The 18,343-nt window shown below is 40.3% G+C and overlaps 1 protein-coding gene across 1 annotated transcript; it reads left to right on the top strand.

Annotated features, from left to right (window-relative positions):
- The first annotated feature begins 656 nt into the window (after nt 1-656).
- On the top strand, nt 657-18,260 carry LOC137257927 (centrosomal protein of 72 kDa-like). Its single transcript, XM_067795436.1, has 15 exons — nt 657-725; nt 6,506-6,633; nt 7,990-8,027; nt 8,254-8,408; nt 9,059-9,220; nt 10,105-10,230; nt 10,784-10,851; nt 10,981-11,114; nt 11,224-11,315; nt 11,766-11,926; nt 12,066-12,261; nt 12,947-13,167; nt 15,106-15,244; nt 15,425-15,539; nt 16,623-18,260. The coding sequence occupies exons 1-15, from the start codon at nt 662-664 to the stop codon at nt 16,801-16,803; spliced, it is 1,980 nt and encodes a 659-aa protein (XP_067651537.1). The 5' UTR covers nt 657-661; the 3' UTR covers nt 16,804-18,260.
- The last annotated feature ends 83 nt before the right edge of the window (nt 18,261-18,343 follow it).

Raw genomic sequence — 18,343 nt, 5'->3', positions numbered from 1 at the left:
TGCACATTATGTTAGATGGTAACACCATCACCAACAGAACCAAAGTGATGTACAGGTATGTGAGAGAAGCAAACAAGTATAAACATCCACAGCACCCTGTAAGCACAAGAACAAGAATTATGCATGCACACACACACACACACACACACACACACAGAGAGAGAGAGAGAGAGAGAGAGAGAGAAAGAGAGAGAGACTATTTCCCGTTCAACGTGTGAGGGCATAAGAAGTGTATCCACCCCCACACTTCTAACACAACTGATCTTACATTAAAACGCCAGACAACATATATAACATATATATGTGATTTCTCAGACTAAAACAATTTGAAGATAAACTTCGTCAGTCGTAAATTTAATCCTTCTTTTATCGCACTGCACCCTTTACTTAAGAAAAAAACATGAGAAGGTTTTTGCGAACTTGTCAAGTGAAGATGAACAAGAAACTGTGCTGTAGCTAAAGTTTAGTATTCTCATGGTATACTCTACCGTCTTAACCAACCTTGGTCACAGTGAGACACGTGAAAAGTGTCACATTTCATTGCTATGACGCCTGCTGCTAAGTACTACAACGTACAGACCTACTAACTCGTTCTGTTCGTTTCGCGTTAGACATCGGAATGTAAACAAATGCTGTAGAAAAGTACGCTCATTGTTTAGACATGGCGCTTACTTTGACAGAGGATCTTATACGAAGCCGAGTCAGTTTGTCTCATGACAATCTTGGTAAATATTATTTGTTACTTTTTTCAGTATAGTTGTGATTTTCCATTATGAAATTCCTGGGGTCTGAGTCCGTGTGCCTTTCGAACGGGAACACTCAGCAACGTGGATACGTTGCTAATGTGGGTCAGGTCTTGTCAAATTCAATGAGTTTGTTTTTGTTTTGCATTTGGATAACCAACAATATACACTCTTATCTTTCACTCTCAGATATCCAGGTAACGATGTTGTGATAATAATTTGAAATGTCTCTTTTCGTGATATGTGATTTTATTCATGTTTTGCATTTCTAGCGAATATGTGGAATATACATGCCAAAACATGTCCAGGCCAGGCGGTGGGACCCCAGCCCAAGCCCTACACATGCAAAATTCGTAATCGGATTATGTACTAGGTGCTGGACATAAATCATACTTCAGTTAGAACACTTGAACTCTACGATAATGTCCACATTTATAATGCAGGGATAAAAATAAAATCCAGGTATAGTGGATGTCTGTGATTATTAGATATTTCAGGAGAGTGAGTGAGTGAATAGGTTTAGTTTGGGTTACATTCATCAGGGTTATAGCTAAAACGGGACCACAGCAGAACGGCACCAAAATCGTTTGGTGAAAACGGCACCAAATTGGCGAAAACGGCTACTGATTAAAGGGCTAAAACGTCACCATATATCAAACATTGTTATATTGACTTTATTATTATTTTGACTTTATTGTTTAATTGTTTGTAATGTGGCAAACACCAAATGCCTCTCGCCTTTGTTTCTTACGTCACCACGCAAGAAGTAATCAGGTAAAAAGTTGTCGTCCAACTGAAAGTAGAAGAACGGTAACATTACACAAGAGCAGCAAAGTTTTTAAAAAAATATTTATGTTTATGTATTACTATAGTTTTTACACAGCCATATATGATTTCTTCGGACAGTCTTATCGCATACAACACAGTGGTGAGACATTGTGATGAATGATGTGTATTGGGTACATGCTTTAAATACAGTTTGAAGGGTGCGATGTTTTTACTTTCCAATCATTGTCAGCAGAGTAGACGCATTTATTATCTAAACATACTACACGCAGCTTGGGTAGGAGAAGCACTTTCCAAACATTGTTGGCAGAGTAGACGCATTTATTATCTAAACATACTACACGCAGCTTGGGTAGGAGAAGCACTTTCCAAACATTGTTGGCAGAGTAGACGCATTTATTATCTAAACATACTACATGCAGCTTGGGTAGGAGAAGCACTTTCCAATCAATGTCGACAGAGTAGACGCATTTATTATCTAAACATGATGCAAGCAGCTTGGTGAGTGTTAGTGTTATATATTGATGGGCATACTTACCTGATATATTCCTAATATATTATTTATTTATATTTATATTTATATCAATCCAAAGTTCACAATCCAATAACGTCTACTTACCTAATATATCTGTTTTTATTTCACAAAGTCTATTTACTAAACACTAAATGTTTATCCAAAGTTCACAATACAATAAAGTCATCATATCAATGTTCATCCTTTTTAAAATTGTATATGGTGATGTTTTCGCCATAACATTTGTAGCCGTTTTCGCCAAGGGAAGGTTCCGTTCTGTCCAAACGGTGACGTTTTCGCCAGGTGCCGTTTTGCTGTGGTGACGTTTTAGCCTGCACCCTTCCAGCCATATGGTGGCATACTGTAAATATTCAAGTGGAGTCAAACAAACTGGTGATCAACATCATGAGCATCATCCTATGCAGGTGGTATGGGAACAACAAACATAACCAAGTTGTTGTTAACTGAAAAACTTTGCAATCACATGTGCAACATCATGTGTTTGTTTATGAAACAAGGAATATGCAGTTATCCTGTCTATCTAATAAACATCCAAGCAGTATCAATGTTGTCAGTAAGACAAGCAACTAGTAATGTGTAGCATGTACAATATGTCAACATCATTAAGACTGATCATACATGGCAAGAGGGATCACACAGCCTGTGTTTATATGCCTGATGTTTCACTGATCTCCTTTGTTTCATTGCTAGGGGTGAAATTGTAACTCATGATAGTAGTAGAACCGCGGTATGTGGCCTTCAGTTTGTTATAACATAATGGAATATAAAAATTCGTTATTTTCAGTTTTCACATCATCATTTTAAAAACCTTTTTATACCTTTTCTAAAATGTCTAGAAATCAAATCATGTTGTCCAAGTCTATGCTTTCCTAGACGGGCGTCATTTTCTTGGAAGTAAGTTTGGGATTGCCTTGAATGTTGTCTGCTTATGTCTACAAGTCAGCAATACAATTAGTACCTGGGTTCCTTTTCCAGTTATTTCCAAATAAATATATTTGTCTAATCATGTTATACCTTCTGTAACTGCGTACATTATTTAGGCATATTATTTGCATTACAGACGAGTTGTAACATATCGTAGGCATAAAATTTCCACTGGGTTTAAGCAGATACAACTGGTAGAATACGTTAAGACTTAGAATAAATGCGAAAAATGATATTCATAAATAAACTAAATTCTTAATGTTCTTACAACCACACACGTTTTACAAATAAGTATCAAGTAGAACATGAACGCTGGTTTTTCTGAGAATGTATTATATCAAGAGGTAAATTTTGTCATGGGATGTGGCGAAACTTATCTCTCAGAGTCATATATTCTGAGTGAATCTATCTTAGAATCTCGAAATCAGCATTGCAACTATTCCAAATTTAAACATATCTGAGATGTCATACTTTTTATTGAATTAGTGTTCAACAGATAAGCTCAATGGAATTAAGATTGAATTAGTTCTAAGTTTTATGCAATGGTAATTACAATTCGATATGCTGAATAATCAGTGTCATTTTTTGGAAATTCATTCTTTTCAGATCAAATGAGAATGAATTAAAAAAAACATTATCATCAGCAACAATTCCTTCATACTAAAAGAACAAAACGATCTACTTGATACACATCATATTACACTTTGATATGTTTCAACAAGTGATCAGCTATAAATGTGACGACTTGACCTGAAATTAGGTGTTATTTATAGACGTGATCATTCAAAAAAACTGTCATCAGCCTGAGTGATCTTGCGTAAGATCTGGAATGCATGCTATTACAAACAATACGAAGGATCACTTGCCATCTGCTGTTCAGTTCTTATGTCTTGTTTTAATGTATCTAAGTTGTTTAAAATAATCTATATAATGACAGTTTTGTTCACTCACAATAACAAAAATTATGGTTAAGTTTTTCTGTGTTATTAAACACTGAAAGGTTTAGTTTGGTTCTTGTTGTCAATTTTGTGCATTATCTCATATACCAAACCGACACAGACGAAACTGAAGGTCTTGCACTGCAGTATGTACCGTACCATGGGGAGAGTGTACCATTTCACCTCATCTATTGCTTGTGCTATAACAAGAGGGTGGGATGAACATGCAATACTTTGTGTGTACACACCTGCCAGTAAATCACACTGAGGACTGTCATAAAACAATCCTTTCCGATGAATATCAGACAATTTTGAAGGTGTCCTCTCATTCTGCCTACATCTAAAAACAATACAAGTCATGATCTGTTGGCTACAACTGTGTAGGCAGAATGAGAGAGTGATAGATACTGCTTGATCTTACCTCCTGACAAGAAAAAGTGGAACAGTCTGATTTTTTTTGGTCTTTGCTTACTTACTGTTTTCTTATTGTTACCTATTAGTTAAAATCATTGAATAGACTGGTTTCTCTCTAATCCATCTCTAAATCCTGTTCTTCTTCTGATTAATTAGTTTTCTCTATAAAGTGTCTGTATAATATTATGACCAGACTGGTTTCTCATGTCCACCTTTTATCCCTTTGTTCTTCTGGTTAAGTAGTTTTCTCTACTACTTATCTTTATAATGAGACTGGTTTCTCTCTACATGCCGTGGAAAGGTAAGCGCTGATGGCGAGTTTCTTCAAAAGTCATCGCCACATTACCTCGGCGTCATAGAAGATCCGACTACTCTGCGACTGATGAGTACCTTGAAGACACATGCCAGAACAGAAGTCACAGATATTCAAAAGATCTTTTAAGATGAAATGAAAACCTTGACCGTTGATGAAGCTGCAACAACACCCTATTTTGGTAGCATCGATGCTGGTCTCTACCAACACCGATGAAAGAATCTTCCTCCACTCCCAAAGATCCTGGCTGATGTGTACATGGAGAACCACTGGGCTGAGACCAGTGATGGAAGTGAATTCCTCGCCATCGACAATGGTGTCAACAGAATCCTGGTGTTCTCCACAGAAGACATGATGGAGACTATGCAGAGTGCTGACACCCTATTCATGGATTGTACATTCTATTCCTGTCCAAGCCTTTGGAACCAGCTATATGCTGTTCACTGCTTCTCAGGTTCCACCATGTTCCCCGCTGCATTTGCCCTTATGCCTAATGGACAAAGAGGGACCTACATTTCCTACACTGGTCCCTTGGCAAGTCCCACCCAAACCAGTTTGAGTTTATCAGCAAGTTGAAGGACACTGAATCAACAGACAGAAAGAAGAAAATTGAACTGGATCATGGTAGTAAACCGAATAGCAGAAAACAAGTTTATCGTGAACTTGATTCTCGTTTGCAGAGGCTAAAGGAGTCCCTTCATCAAGGTCGAAGGACAAAGCTGCAGTTTTTAGATGCCTCCGGCCATCTGTTGAAATTGACATTGTAGACTGATGATGGTGTTATCCATCAATTATAATAGTGATAATAGTGACAGGCAAACATGAGATGTTATACCTGTTATACAAATGTCTCTATATTATATTTATCATGTTATCTTCTATAAATAAAATATGAATACAATCAGTATTGTGTTATGCATATCCCATACATCATGTACATATTTTCTCTCTCTCACTCACTCACTCACTCACTCACTCACTCACTCACTCACTCACTCACTCACTCACTCACTCACTCACTCACTCACTCACTCACTCACTCACTCACTCACTCTGTGGTTCACTGTATCACAGCTACAATTGCCATGTCTGCATCCTAAGATGAGAATGATGATGACAGAGAGAACCATTGGGTGTTTCTGTGGTTTCAGATCTGTTCATTTTTCGGGAAATCAGCTGATTAAGATCCAAAAGGTTTCAAGATTGTGTTTAGATTCAGTAATGATATTGACCAGTGTCCTTAGTCTTCAACTGAGAACATTACAGATAATGTTCCTGTGTTCATTGTGGTGAATGTGTCCAAGTGTTTGTCATGTGCTCCTGTGAGAGGCACACAGGATGAGTTGAGTCGATCTGGGAAGAGCTGAGCAATCTTGCTGTGTTCTTATTAACTATGGTAACCACTGCGAACTCATTTAACCAGTGGCAAAGAGAGCTATTAGTTGTTTTTAGATCAAATGAAAATCTTTTGTCAGTTACCATGAGAATGTGGAGAGATTACTTTGGGTACAGTGTTGGTGAGAAAATAGTATTTTCTTATTCACTTTTGCATTTTGCAACCAATATGCAGGTGCCAGTTGCCTGTTGGTGCCTTGTCCAGGATTCGCTCTTGCCAGTAGATCTTGTTCAAGAATGATGCATGATAGTGTTGACATCAAGTGTTTATATCTTATTATGGTTTCTGTTCTTTGGGTAAAAGTTTAATTTGAGGACTGTTAACAAATAAACTTTCACCCTGATCATGCTTGTAGTCTGTATTGCTGTTTCCAGGTAAATAATCTGAATGGACACAGCTAAAGACAGGTTTATGGACTGGCAGGGTTCCACTGTAGACGTGTGTTTTGTTTTCCAGAAGATGTCAAGTCACTCTCTCTTCCCGGGACATACCATGAGAAAATTGTCAGCATTGGGAATTCTCTGCGGAAATTCAGCCGCCTCAAGTGCCTGGATCTGTCCCGGAATGCTTTGGATAGCTTAGAGGTACAGAACTCAGACAGCAGGAGAGTGGTTCTTGATATCATGAGGAGCATAGTACATCAGATGACATTGTTCATTTGTTCTAGGACTCCAATAGGGTTGTGGTATATGTCATTGTAAACAAGCAGCATGCCATGGTATAATTAATTCTTTATGGTAAAATAGCAACATGGCATGGTGTATAACCTTTATGTCATGTCATATATTTATAAGCAACATAGCATGGTATATAAGTCCATGGCATGGTGTATAACCTTTATGTCATGTCATATAACTGTAAGCAACATAGCATGGTATATAAGTCCATGGCAATGGTATATAAGCATTATGGCATGGTATATAAGTCTATGTCATGATATAAAAGTCTATGTCATGGTGTGTAAGTCTGTGTCATGGTGTATAAGTTTATGTCATGGTATATAAGTCTATATCATGGTGTATAACTATAAGTCTATGTCATGATATATAAGTCTATGTCATGGTGTATAAGTCTATGTCATGGTATATAAGTCTATGTCTTGATATATAAGTCTGTGTCATGAAATGTAAGTCTATGCCATTGTGTATAAGTCTATGTCATTGTGTATAAGTCTATGTCTTGATATATAAGTCTGTGTCATGATAGGTAAGTCTGTGTCATGGTGTATAAGTCTATATGATCATGTCCAAGTCTATGTCATGGTGTATAGGTCTATGTCATAGTGTATAAGTCTATGTCATGATATATAAGTCTATGTGATTGTGTCCAAGTCTGTGTCATGGTGCATAAGTCTATTTCATGATATATAAGTCTATGTCAGGGTGTATAAGCCTACACCATGATATATAAGTCTATGTCATGGTGTATAAGTCTATATCATGATATATAAGTCTATGTGATGGTGTATAAGTCTACATCATAGTATATAAGTCTATGCCATGATATATAAGCCTATGTCATGGTGTATAAGTCTATGTGATGGTGTCTATGTCATGGTGCATAAGTCTGTGTCATGCTGCATAAGTCTACATCATGGTATATAAGTCTATGTCATGGTGTATAAGTCTATGTCATGATATATTAGTCTATGTCATGGTGTATAAGCCTATGTCATGGTGTATAAGTCTATGTCATGGTGTAAAAGTCTATGTCATGGTATATAAGTCTATGTCTTGATATATAAGTCTGTGTCATGAAATGTAAGTCTATGCCATTGTGTATAAGTCTATGTCATTGTGTATAAGTCTATGTCTTGATATATAAGTCTGTGTCATGATAGGTAAGTCTATGTCATGGTGTATACGTCTATGTCATGATATGTAAGTCTATGTCATGGTGTATAAGTCTATGTCATGGTGTTTAAGTCTGATCTGTTGCAGGGATTAGAGAATCTCAAACTGCTGGAAAAACTCAATCTGTATCCTTGCTGCCGAAAGGTTCAACATAGAGTTTTTGTTTACATGGCACATGTAAGATATATATGTCACCATGATTACAAGGGGAGTAGTTTCATGGCACATGCAGGATATGTATGTCACCATGGTTACAAGGGGCACATGTTTACATGGCACATGCAGGATATATTTGTACTGTGGGGACATGAAGTAGCTTCCTCCTCCTCCACACTGCCTTAACTACACCAGCTACTACAACAACATCAACAGCCTGGAGGAGCTGAAGAGGCTACAGATGAACACCAACCTGAAGGAGCTGGATCTCCGCCTGAACCCCATCACCCGCAGTGAGCCCGATTCACGTCTCTACCTCATCCATATGCTGCCCAGTCTCCAGAAGCTTGGTAATACTTCATACATACCTTCACAGACCTACTGATAGCTTCACAGACATACCAACATCTTCACAGACCTATTGATACCTTCACAGACATACCAATATCTTCACAGACCTACTCATATCTTCAGAGAGCTACTGATATCTTTTCAGACCTACTGATATCTTCACAGACATACCAATATCTTCACAGACCTACTGATATCTTCACAGACATACTAATATCTTCACAGACCTACTGATACCTTCACAGACCTACTGATATCTTCACAGACCTACTGATATCTTCACAGACATACCAATATCTTCACAGTCCTACTCATATCTTCATAGACCTACTGATATCTTCACAGACCTGCAGATATACACAGGTGAAATACATGCTCAGTTTGTATGAGTGTTTTGTTGATATACAAGCTTAGTCTGCATAGGTGCTCAGTTTGTCTATGGACACATGTTTTCTAAGTGCTCAGTTTGTGTGCTCAGTTTATCTGTGTGCTCAGATTATCTGTGTGCTCAGTTTATCTACTGTATAAACTGCACTGCACAAGACTGTTTGTATGTTAGTACTGACAAAGTAAATGGTAAATAAAAATTGTAATTGTCTGTATATTGTCCAACAAATGCTTGAATAAGAGACACTATTGCTGTGTTCAGATGACCGTGGCGTGCGGGACCGAGAACGTCAGGCCGCTCTCATACACTTCAGCTCCAGTCAAGCTACAGAGATGACCCACCACCCACCAGAACATGACCCTCCCAGGAAGGCCACACACCCCAGGGCTGAGTTTGTTAATAAGCTACAGAAGAGACCAACAGGTAAGGCAGTTGAAACTAGTTACAGATAGATCAGTGGAAATTAGTGACCAACAGGTATGGCAGTTATTAGTTACCCACAGGTAGGTCAGTGGAAATTAGTGACCTACAGGTATGGCAGGTTTTGGAGACCAACAGTTGTGACAGTGGAAAATGTCCATTAAAGATGTTGAGGACAACAGGATGTTCCATACAAATTCTGAATGAACCACCAAGGTCTATTTCATTGCAAGAAATTGATTAATAAATTCTAAAATACTGACTGGAAAATCATCATCACTGACACAGTTGTAGTTGGTAGTGTGTCATGTGAGATGGCTGATCGGTCCGTCAGATCACATTCATCACGGTAGTGAAGATCATGTATGTCATGATATTACTTAGCTGCTTCTTAGTGTCAGAGGAAACACTATCACCAGGTTTTGGTGGAGAGTGTAAACCTTTCATGGTAGGATTATGATTATGAGAACCATTCTGTAAATGAACTGATACACGACTGGTATAATGCTGAGCACTTGTACAGACTCCACTACTGTGTGGCTGAGTGGGCAAACCCTTGCCTGGACCAGGTTTCAGTCCCAGATCTGCCCTTGTTGTTTTCCTTGGTTTGTCTGTACCATGTTTGTACAGTCTGTTTGGCTCAAAAGTGTATCAATGAATTGCAGTCTAACTTGAAAACTAACATACATAAAATACTCAATGAAACACTGATCATAATCAAAACATCATACCAAAAGCCTGTCAGAGGTGGTATGATGTTTTGATTATGATCAGCATTTCACTATACATGCAACCTGGACACATCTATGCCTTGCATGTGGCTTCTCTTGCTTTACTGAGATGAAACTGAAAATATGTTATAGCATCAATCTCATTCACTGCTGCAGTCCTCGATGATGATGATGTTGCTGTGTTGGATCTGATCGCCCACACAGGGGGTGACCTCGCCAAGCCCCGCCCCCTGACTGGTTCAGCGGCTCGACAAGACAAGGCAGAAGAGTACACGCTTGATGGTAGGGTTCATTAAGAAAGGTCACGTGAAGAATCATTTAACATAATTTGTTGTATGTATTTTCATATTGTATGTATTGGTTATTTGAAGGTTGGGTGCTCTGCATGTGGGATGTTGAAATGGAGCCAGTTACATAGTTATAACTTTATAACAGTGACATGGTCATAACTTTATGACAGTTACATAGTTATAACTTTATAACAGTGGCATGGTTATAACTTTATGACAGTGGCATGGTTATAACTTTATGACAGTGGCATGGCTATAACTTATAACAGTTACATAGTTAAAACTTTATAACAGTGACATGGTCATAACTTTATAACAGTTACATAGTTATAACTTTATAACAATGACATGGTCATAACATTATAACAGTGACATGGTCATAACTTTATAACAGTGACATAGTTATAACTTTATAACAGTGACATGGTTATAACTTTATAACAGTGATGTGATTATAACTTTATGTCAGTTCTCAGCATTCATCACATTGTTGAGGATTTCTATACAAGTTTGCAGGGTCTGTATAGGTGTACTTTTTGTTTCAGGCTTGAAGAGTCTTGGCAGTGATAAGCTGAATCAAACAGACCCAGACAGGGAGGCCAGATCAGACAAGGTCGGTGATCAACTGAACCTGGTACTGTATTTTCACCAAACCAAAAACAAATTCTGCTGTATACCCTTTCAGCCCTATGTGTTAATGTACTTTGGATAAGCAATAATGTGAGACTTCATGTGATTCCAGGCTGCTGGGGAGCATCGTCCAAGATCATCATCTCTTCCAGAGGAGGCAGATGACGTGATGTCCACATACAGGAAGCGCTATCCCAACATTCCTAGCGTGTCAGATGGAGACCGAGGAGGAGACAGGAGGAAGAGGTTGGTATAGCTGGTTGCCATGGTAACAGATACTCATAACAGGATGGAGATACTGGTGAGTCTGTTTTGAAGTAGTGCCATGATTTTCATGTGATTGGACCTATTTCAGAGTGGACCCCAATCTGGAGTATGCTGATGAGACAGATGCCTACACCAAGTACAGGAGCCATGGCTACTTCACTCCTCATCCTGGTGCAGCAGGTATGCCCACTGTCAGTGTACTCATGTATATGTTGACTGCCCTTCCACCAACCTGCCTGTCCATCTGCCTAGATGTGTGCCCATCCACCTGCCTGTCCATATGCCTAGATATGTGCCCATCCACCTGCCTGTCCATCTGCCTAGATATGTGCCCATCCACCTGCCTGTCCATCTGCCTAGATATGTGCCCATCCACCTGTCTGTCCATCTGCCTAGATATGTGCCCATCCACTGGTCCATCCTTCCATCTAGATATATGCCCATCCACCGGTCCACCAACCAGTCAATAGATCTGCCAGATATTTGTGATTCCATTTGCCCATTCAGCTGCCGTATCATGTGTACATCCAGCTGTTAATCCAACTCTCTAAATGTTTACCAATCCAACTGTCCATCATCTCATTTTTGTGACAACAGAATTTGCCACATCTGAACACATTTTTGCTTAAGATGAAGACGAACTTGAAGTGAGTCAGGTGCCAACAGAACGAGAGTCCTATCCAGAACCTCCCAGAATGCAAAGGGACAGAGGAAGTGAGGCAGAACAGAGGCTGAAGCAGGCAGGTCAAAACCACCAGCGGCATGACAGTGCTCCAAGACAAACTGCAGAAGTAAGCCCTTAACAACACTGCATCGAGTTTGTCATTGTTGTAGTAAGCTTCACATTGGGTCTGATACAGTCTGGAGCAGGGGAGAAGCATGATTGAATGTCAGGGTAACCATGGTAATAATGTGTTTGTATGTCTGCAGATTGAAGAAACACTCCAACAGATGGGCATTCCTAAAGACTTGCCACAAGACCCGCGTCAGACACAAGAGGAAAATGCCATCAAGGTTCGTCTGGAAGAAAACCCTCAAGGGAGGGAACTCTTGTTTCGGTTGATGGACCTGGTAGACAGATATTGGAATGGGACTAAATCCCTGCACAAGAATGCAAAGTTCAAAGGTAGAGTGTCTGTAGCCTACTCTTCAAATGTACTCTCCGATGTTCACAGATTGTTACTGAATTTTAAAGGAGGCTTTTCATCAGCAGTAAGACACAACACAGTGCTATACAGCTTACCATTTATAGAAGATTTTGTAAACATTAGAGGTTATTTTCTGTGAACAAAGATTGAAATCACAAATGAGTTGACACAATAATCCTATTGGATCACTGGGAAGCTCACTCACTTAGCTGACTCACTCACTGTTGCAAGCCTGTCCTCTCATCCACCAATCCACCCAATGTCCACCAATGTCTACCCATCTGCCCATCCAACCACTCAGTGTTGCAGGCCTGTCCTTCCATCCGCCAATCCACCCACTTACTCATCTGTACATCTGCCCATCCAACCACTCACTTTTGCAGGCCTGTCCTCCCATCTGTACATCTGCCCATCTATCCACTCACTGTTGCAGGAGTGTCCTCCCATCCACCAATCCACCCACTTACCCATCTGTACATCTACCCATCTGCCCATCTATCCACTGACTGTTGCCGGACTGTCCTCCAATCCACCAATCCACCCACTTACCCATCTGTACATCTACCCATCTGCCCATCTATCCACTCACTGTTGCAGGAATGTCCTCCCATCCACCAATCCACCCACTTACCCATCTGTACATCCAACCACTCACTGTTGCAGGCCTTGCATTGAACCTTGTGGAGAAGGTAATGATGGGAAGTGGATCTGCACATGCACAGACTCAGAGAGAGGTGCTCCACCTGCGTGACCAGCTGCAGCGCATGAAAGACGAGAATATTGTCCTACGAGACCGTGATGCTAGGCACAAGGCCACCTTAGAGGGGTCATCTGCTAATGAGACACACCTGAAAAAGTCCCTCCAGAAGGCTTACCAGGATGTGGTATGTGTGAGACACAAATTATATATATACTAGGAAAAGTATAGCACCAATATCCAGTTCACCAGTTCAACTGCTCAAGGGTGTTTTGTTTTCCACCGATCATTGGATGTCCATGACAATAGCACATCGTTATTTCAGTCTTGAGTCCCAGGGGATCATACAACTCTTGCAGCCTACTAGGTGCATCGAGATAATGTGGCTTTCTCATCCTTACGAGGTACCCATTCACTGTGGCTGGACTGGGACACATAGTAACAGTACTTTGTCCATGTTTACTGCACATTGCTGTACCTGCAACTAGGTGTTTGCACATATTCGTGTGGCAACCATCTGGTCATCTACCAACAGATTCGTTGGTTGTTTTAAGTGCACAGGGTTGTGTACTGCACACTAGGAATTGTGACAACACTGAAAGAGTCTGCACACAAAGTTGACTCAAAGATTTTTTTACAGGTGGTCACAGGGGGCTCGATCCTGGCACCTTCATCCAAGCTTGCTGGATTACTAGCTTGGCCACTGCACCCCCATGTCAATTATGTCGTTGTCAGTTATGTCACAGAACATGAGCCTCTTGGGCAAACGATTAGGCTTGGCCTTGATGATCCATTCCGTCCCTTCGCTTCAGTTGAAATCATCCGAAGCAGCAGTGTATGGATGGTCCATCTGAGGTAACAGTGTTAGCATAACATACTCAATGAAACGCTGATCATAATCAAAACATGGTACCAACTCTGTGAGGATTTTGCAGAATTATTGTCCTAAAAATAAGTTGTTTAATAAACTATCATTAAAATACTGACACATTTCACTGTTTATTACGAGGGAGGAGTGCAGAGAAAGGCACAGCCAGGTGTGTGAGAAGCATGTGCACATGTGCCGAGAAAGTTATTGATTCATTAACCTGTGTTGTCTCCATGCTTTCTCGCACACGTGAGTGAAGTCAGCGCCATTGGGGAACTGTTAGTTGCTGAGCAATGGCGAGAGGCCCAAACTGATGAATGCCGGTGTAGATTCTGGGGGGATCACATCCAGTCAAACTTGTTTTCTACAGAAGGCTTCGATGACAGGAACGTGATGATATCCAAAATAACTAGCGTTCTGCTACTGTCGGATGCAACTGAATGTCAAGATATTCCCATCAAGACCAGTTGCGACCCTTCTTCGTGTACAAGTATCTTCATTACGAGTGCAGGGTTATAATCACTCATGCTAGCCGGTTCAAGATGTGTGCATGGACTCATGGACTCCACCATTATACTTTGTAGAGCGTCTGGTTTCCACTAATTACGTGACCAAACGGGCGTTCGAGAAGCATTTGCACAAGTGCCGAGAAAGTTATTTATTCAATAACTTGTGCAGTGCTGTCTTTCATGTTGTATGATCAGCGTTCCATTGTGTATGTTATGCTTATTCATTTTCGAGTTACACTGCAATTCAACAGTTTGCTGTTGTGCCAAATGGACTATAGGATGGTCCATCTGAGGCAGTAGTGTTAGGATGGTCCATCTGAGGCAGTAATGTTAGGATGGTCCATCAGAGGCAGCAGTGCTAGGATGGTTACATCAGAGGCAGAAGTGGTAGGATGGTCCATCAGAGGCAGTAGTGTTAGGATGGTCCATCAGACGCAGAAGTGTTAGGATGGTCCATCTGAGGCAGAAGTGTTAGGATGGTCCATCTGAGGCAGCAATGTTACGCAGTGCAATGGTCACACTGATGTTGCTGACGATGTTGATGTTGATGTTGATGTTGATGTTGATATTGATGTTTATGCTGGTACTGATGTTGATGTTGATATTGATGTTTATGCTGGTACTGATGTTGATGTTGATACTGATGTTAATACTGACATGTATGTTAAAGGTGATACTGATGATGATGCCAATATTTAAACTGATGATGATGTTGATGCTGATGTTGAAACTGATGTTGCTATTTCAGGAGACACTGCGTGACCAGCTTGACAAGTATGTCAGTGAAAACCGACGTTTGTGTAAGAAGCTTGACAGCCAGGATACCCTGTCAACGTATCAGGGAGGCGCTGCTTCCTCCGTGTCGGTGGTCAACCAGACACAACTAGGTATGACAGTTGTAATATTGTTTGTTTGTTTGTTGCATTCCAAAACTGTGTCAGTTTCACATACTTTTGGATAAATAAGTACAGTAATAGCCTTGTTCTGTTTTCTATTACAAGATGTGTAGCCATGATGCTCATCTATTTCCTGTGACAAGAAATGTAGCCATGATGCCCCCATTTCAGATGACCTGCAGCGGCAGAACGATGCTCTGCAGCGTGAGATTGATGGGCTGAGGGGGAGACTCAAACAGTTCGCTCAGATGCAGGAGCTGGCAAACATGCTGCAGGACAGTCACAAGTAGGTTATTAGTCGGGTCACAGGTCACGTTTAGGCCACAGGTCAGTCTTAGGTCATCGCAGTTACCATGTTTAGGGCACAGTGCAAATACAGGAAATATCTAAGATCAGGTTTTCCTTTAACAACATTAGCTGTTAAAAGGTAAAAGGCTGTGTTACTCCAGTCTTACTAGGAACAAAACAGACAAATAATAACATGTCTTGATGAGAATGCATGACATATTGCTCATTTTTGGACTGAAATTAGAGAAAATCAGTGAAGATCAGTTCTCACATTTATACATGTTGCATAAGACCAACACCAAGGAAGTTTTTGGAAATTGTTGTGTCATATCTTACTCAGATATTCACTATGGTTTCCCGGCTGTAACCTGATGTCTTTTAGTGAGGAGAGTAACACATATCGGGATGTGTTATGACCAACAGACATAAACCATGGTGTGCTGGGAGATTAACATGTATCGGGATCCATTGTTACCACTAGACATATACCATGGTATGTTACAAGAGTAACAGGTATCGGGATACACTAACACCAGTAAATATTTTCACCAGTAAAAAGCAGGGAGTTACAGGATGTGAATTCCTGCTTCCTATACTCACAAAAATTGACTGTGGATGCAACAAAATTTATCAGCACGTCCACAGGCATGCAGAAAATAAACTTTTGTAAAGTTTCCGATCAAGTAACGATAAGTTATCACTGAATTTCACACTAGCTGGGTTATGGTATTTCATTCCTGTAACAATTAATGTATTTATCATGATGCACTCTACAACGGTATTAATAATAATATTCAAGAGTCTGGGACCCCCATTTTGTTGTTCAAGATCCCTAAAAAATATAGGCATGTGTTCCAGGGACCCTCCAATACAGGACTTAAGATAAATCCTTGATTTTCCATTGTGACAGGTCTGTGGGAAGGGTAACACGTATTGGGATACGTTGTCACCACGTACTCTTTGTTTTGCCCTGTTCATACATTACTGCCACAGTAACAGTAGATCATGTAGACCATGTCCTGTACAGACTGTCTCTTACAGGAATAGTTCCATGGAGTAAGATAAATATTGATGTTGTCAGGTCACTCGTGCAGACCAATGACCATCTGCTGAAGGAGTTAAGTGAAACTCGACACCGACACTCAGAGGAGGTAAAACAGCTGCACTGGAGCTATGATCAGCTGAAGAAGACCATGAGTTACCTCCCTTCCCATAACAACTCAAGCATATCGGCTGCACTGTACAACGACACCCAGAGCTGAGGACACTTTGCCACACATCTGCTGAATATCAACTGAGGGACTTCTTACAGAATTCAGCCATTTCTGATACCCACCTTTTCAAAGATGTAGTTTAGATAGAGCAACTCAGTCTGTCCAAATGTGAGGCCAGTCATGCTCTTCTTCAGAGACAATTGATTTGTCTCAAGTTGGAGGAAGTATACTGAATGCCTCCCTGAACACTGACGAATTAAGAAACTGCCTCATTGTTTGTGATGTCTGAACCTTATGTCTGTTAATGTCTGTACTGCAGTGTCAGAAGCACTGGGCAACCTACTTTTCTCACAATAATAGTGAGGTGGCACGGTCAACTCTCACGATGATAGTGACATGGTATGGTCAACTCTGACGATGATAGTGACATGTCATGGTCAACACTGACGATGATAGTGACATGTCATGGTCAGCTCTTATAAATGTGTTCATGTATCTTGTGACCTCTGATTCCAAAGAAATAATCAAATCTCAGTAGAAAACTTCATCCTTTAAATTCATTTCCAATCAGTGACCTTGAACTATATTTTAGCCATCAAATACAAAACTCAATGACAACTGTTTATCAGTTGTAATAGGCTCCAAGACCCCATTTCACAAAGCTTCCATTAGCATAAGATCTTTTAACTTTTCTCATAGTATTCGTACCTCCTATGCTACAGTATAGGAAGTACAAAAGCATTCCAATTGTTACAAGATTTTAGGCTACCAGAGCTTTGTGAAACAGGGCCCTGAAAAGCTTACTCTTAGTTGACTCATATACCAGGTGATTCACATACCAGGCCTTCTGTCTTCCTGAACTCCAACCTGTCCAGTGTCCCTGGGGCCTCCACATACCATATAACACTCATACATTACCAAGTGATTCACATACCAGGCCTTCTGTCTTCCTGAACTCCAACCTGTCCAGTGTCCCTGGGGCCTCCACATACCATATAACACTCATACATTACCAAGTGATTCACATACCAGGCCTTCTGTCTTCCTGTACTCCAACCTGTCCACTGTCCCTGGGGCCTCCACATACCATATGACACTCATACATTATCAAGTGATTCACATACCAGGCCTTCTGTTATGCTGTTTTCCTACCTGTCAACTGAACATGGGGCCTTCACATACCAAATGGCACTCACATATTACCATTTGATTCACATACCAGGCCTTCTGTCTTAAATATTCCTACCTACCCACTTGTATGCCTGTGCCTCAGTCAGTAATGTAGAATAATGCTATGATCTCCCTAATTACAACCTAAGTCTGTTCTGGTGGTATCAAGTTTTAACCAATTGGTCTGCCTCCTCATGTTCTAATGTGGACCAAAGAAATAAGTGAATTGAATGTACATGTATTGCTTATTGTACAGTTATCTGTACAGTTTATTATTTATTGTGATGATTGTTTGAATATCACTACTGTGTACAAATTAAACCAAATGTAACCTCTTCCTGTGTTGGTGCAGCACAGTTGACAAAACGTAGTTCAGAGTTTCCTCCCTTGGATAAGAAGATCTGCTTGTTGTTTGTTC

This window comes from Haliotis asinina, chromosome 12, assembly GCF_037392515.1.
Source record: "Haliotis asinina isolate JCU_RB_2024 chromosome 12, JCU_Hal_asi_v2, whole genome shotgun sequence".
Classification (NCBI taxonomy): domain Eukaryota; kingdom Metazoa; phylum Mollusca; class Gastropoda; order Lepetellida; family Haliotidae; genus Haliotis; species Haliotis asinina.
Note: the sequence above shows the minus strand (reverse complement) of the source record. Positions and strands in the feature narration are given on the sequence as shown.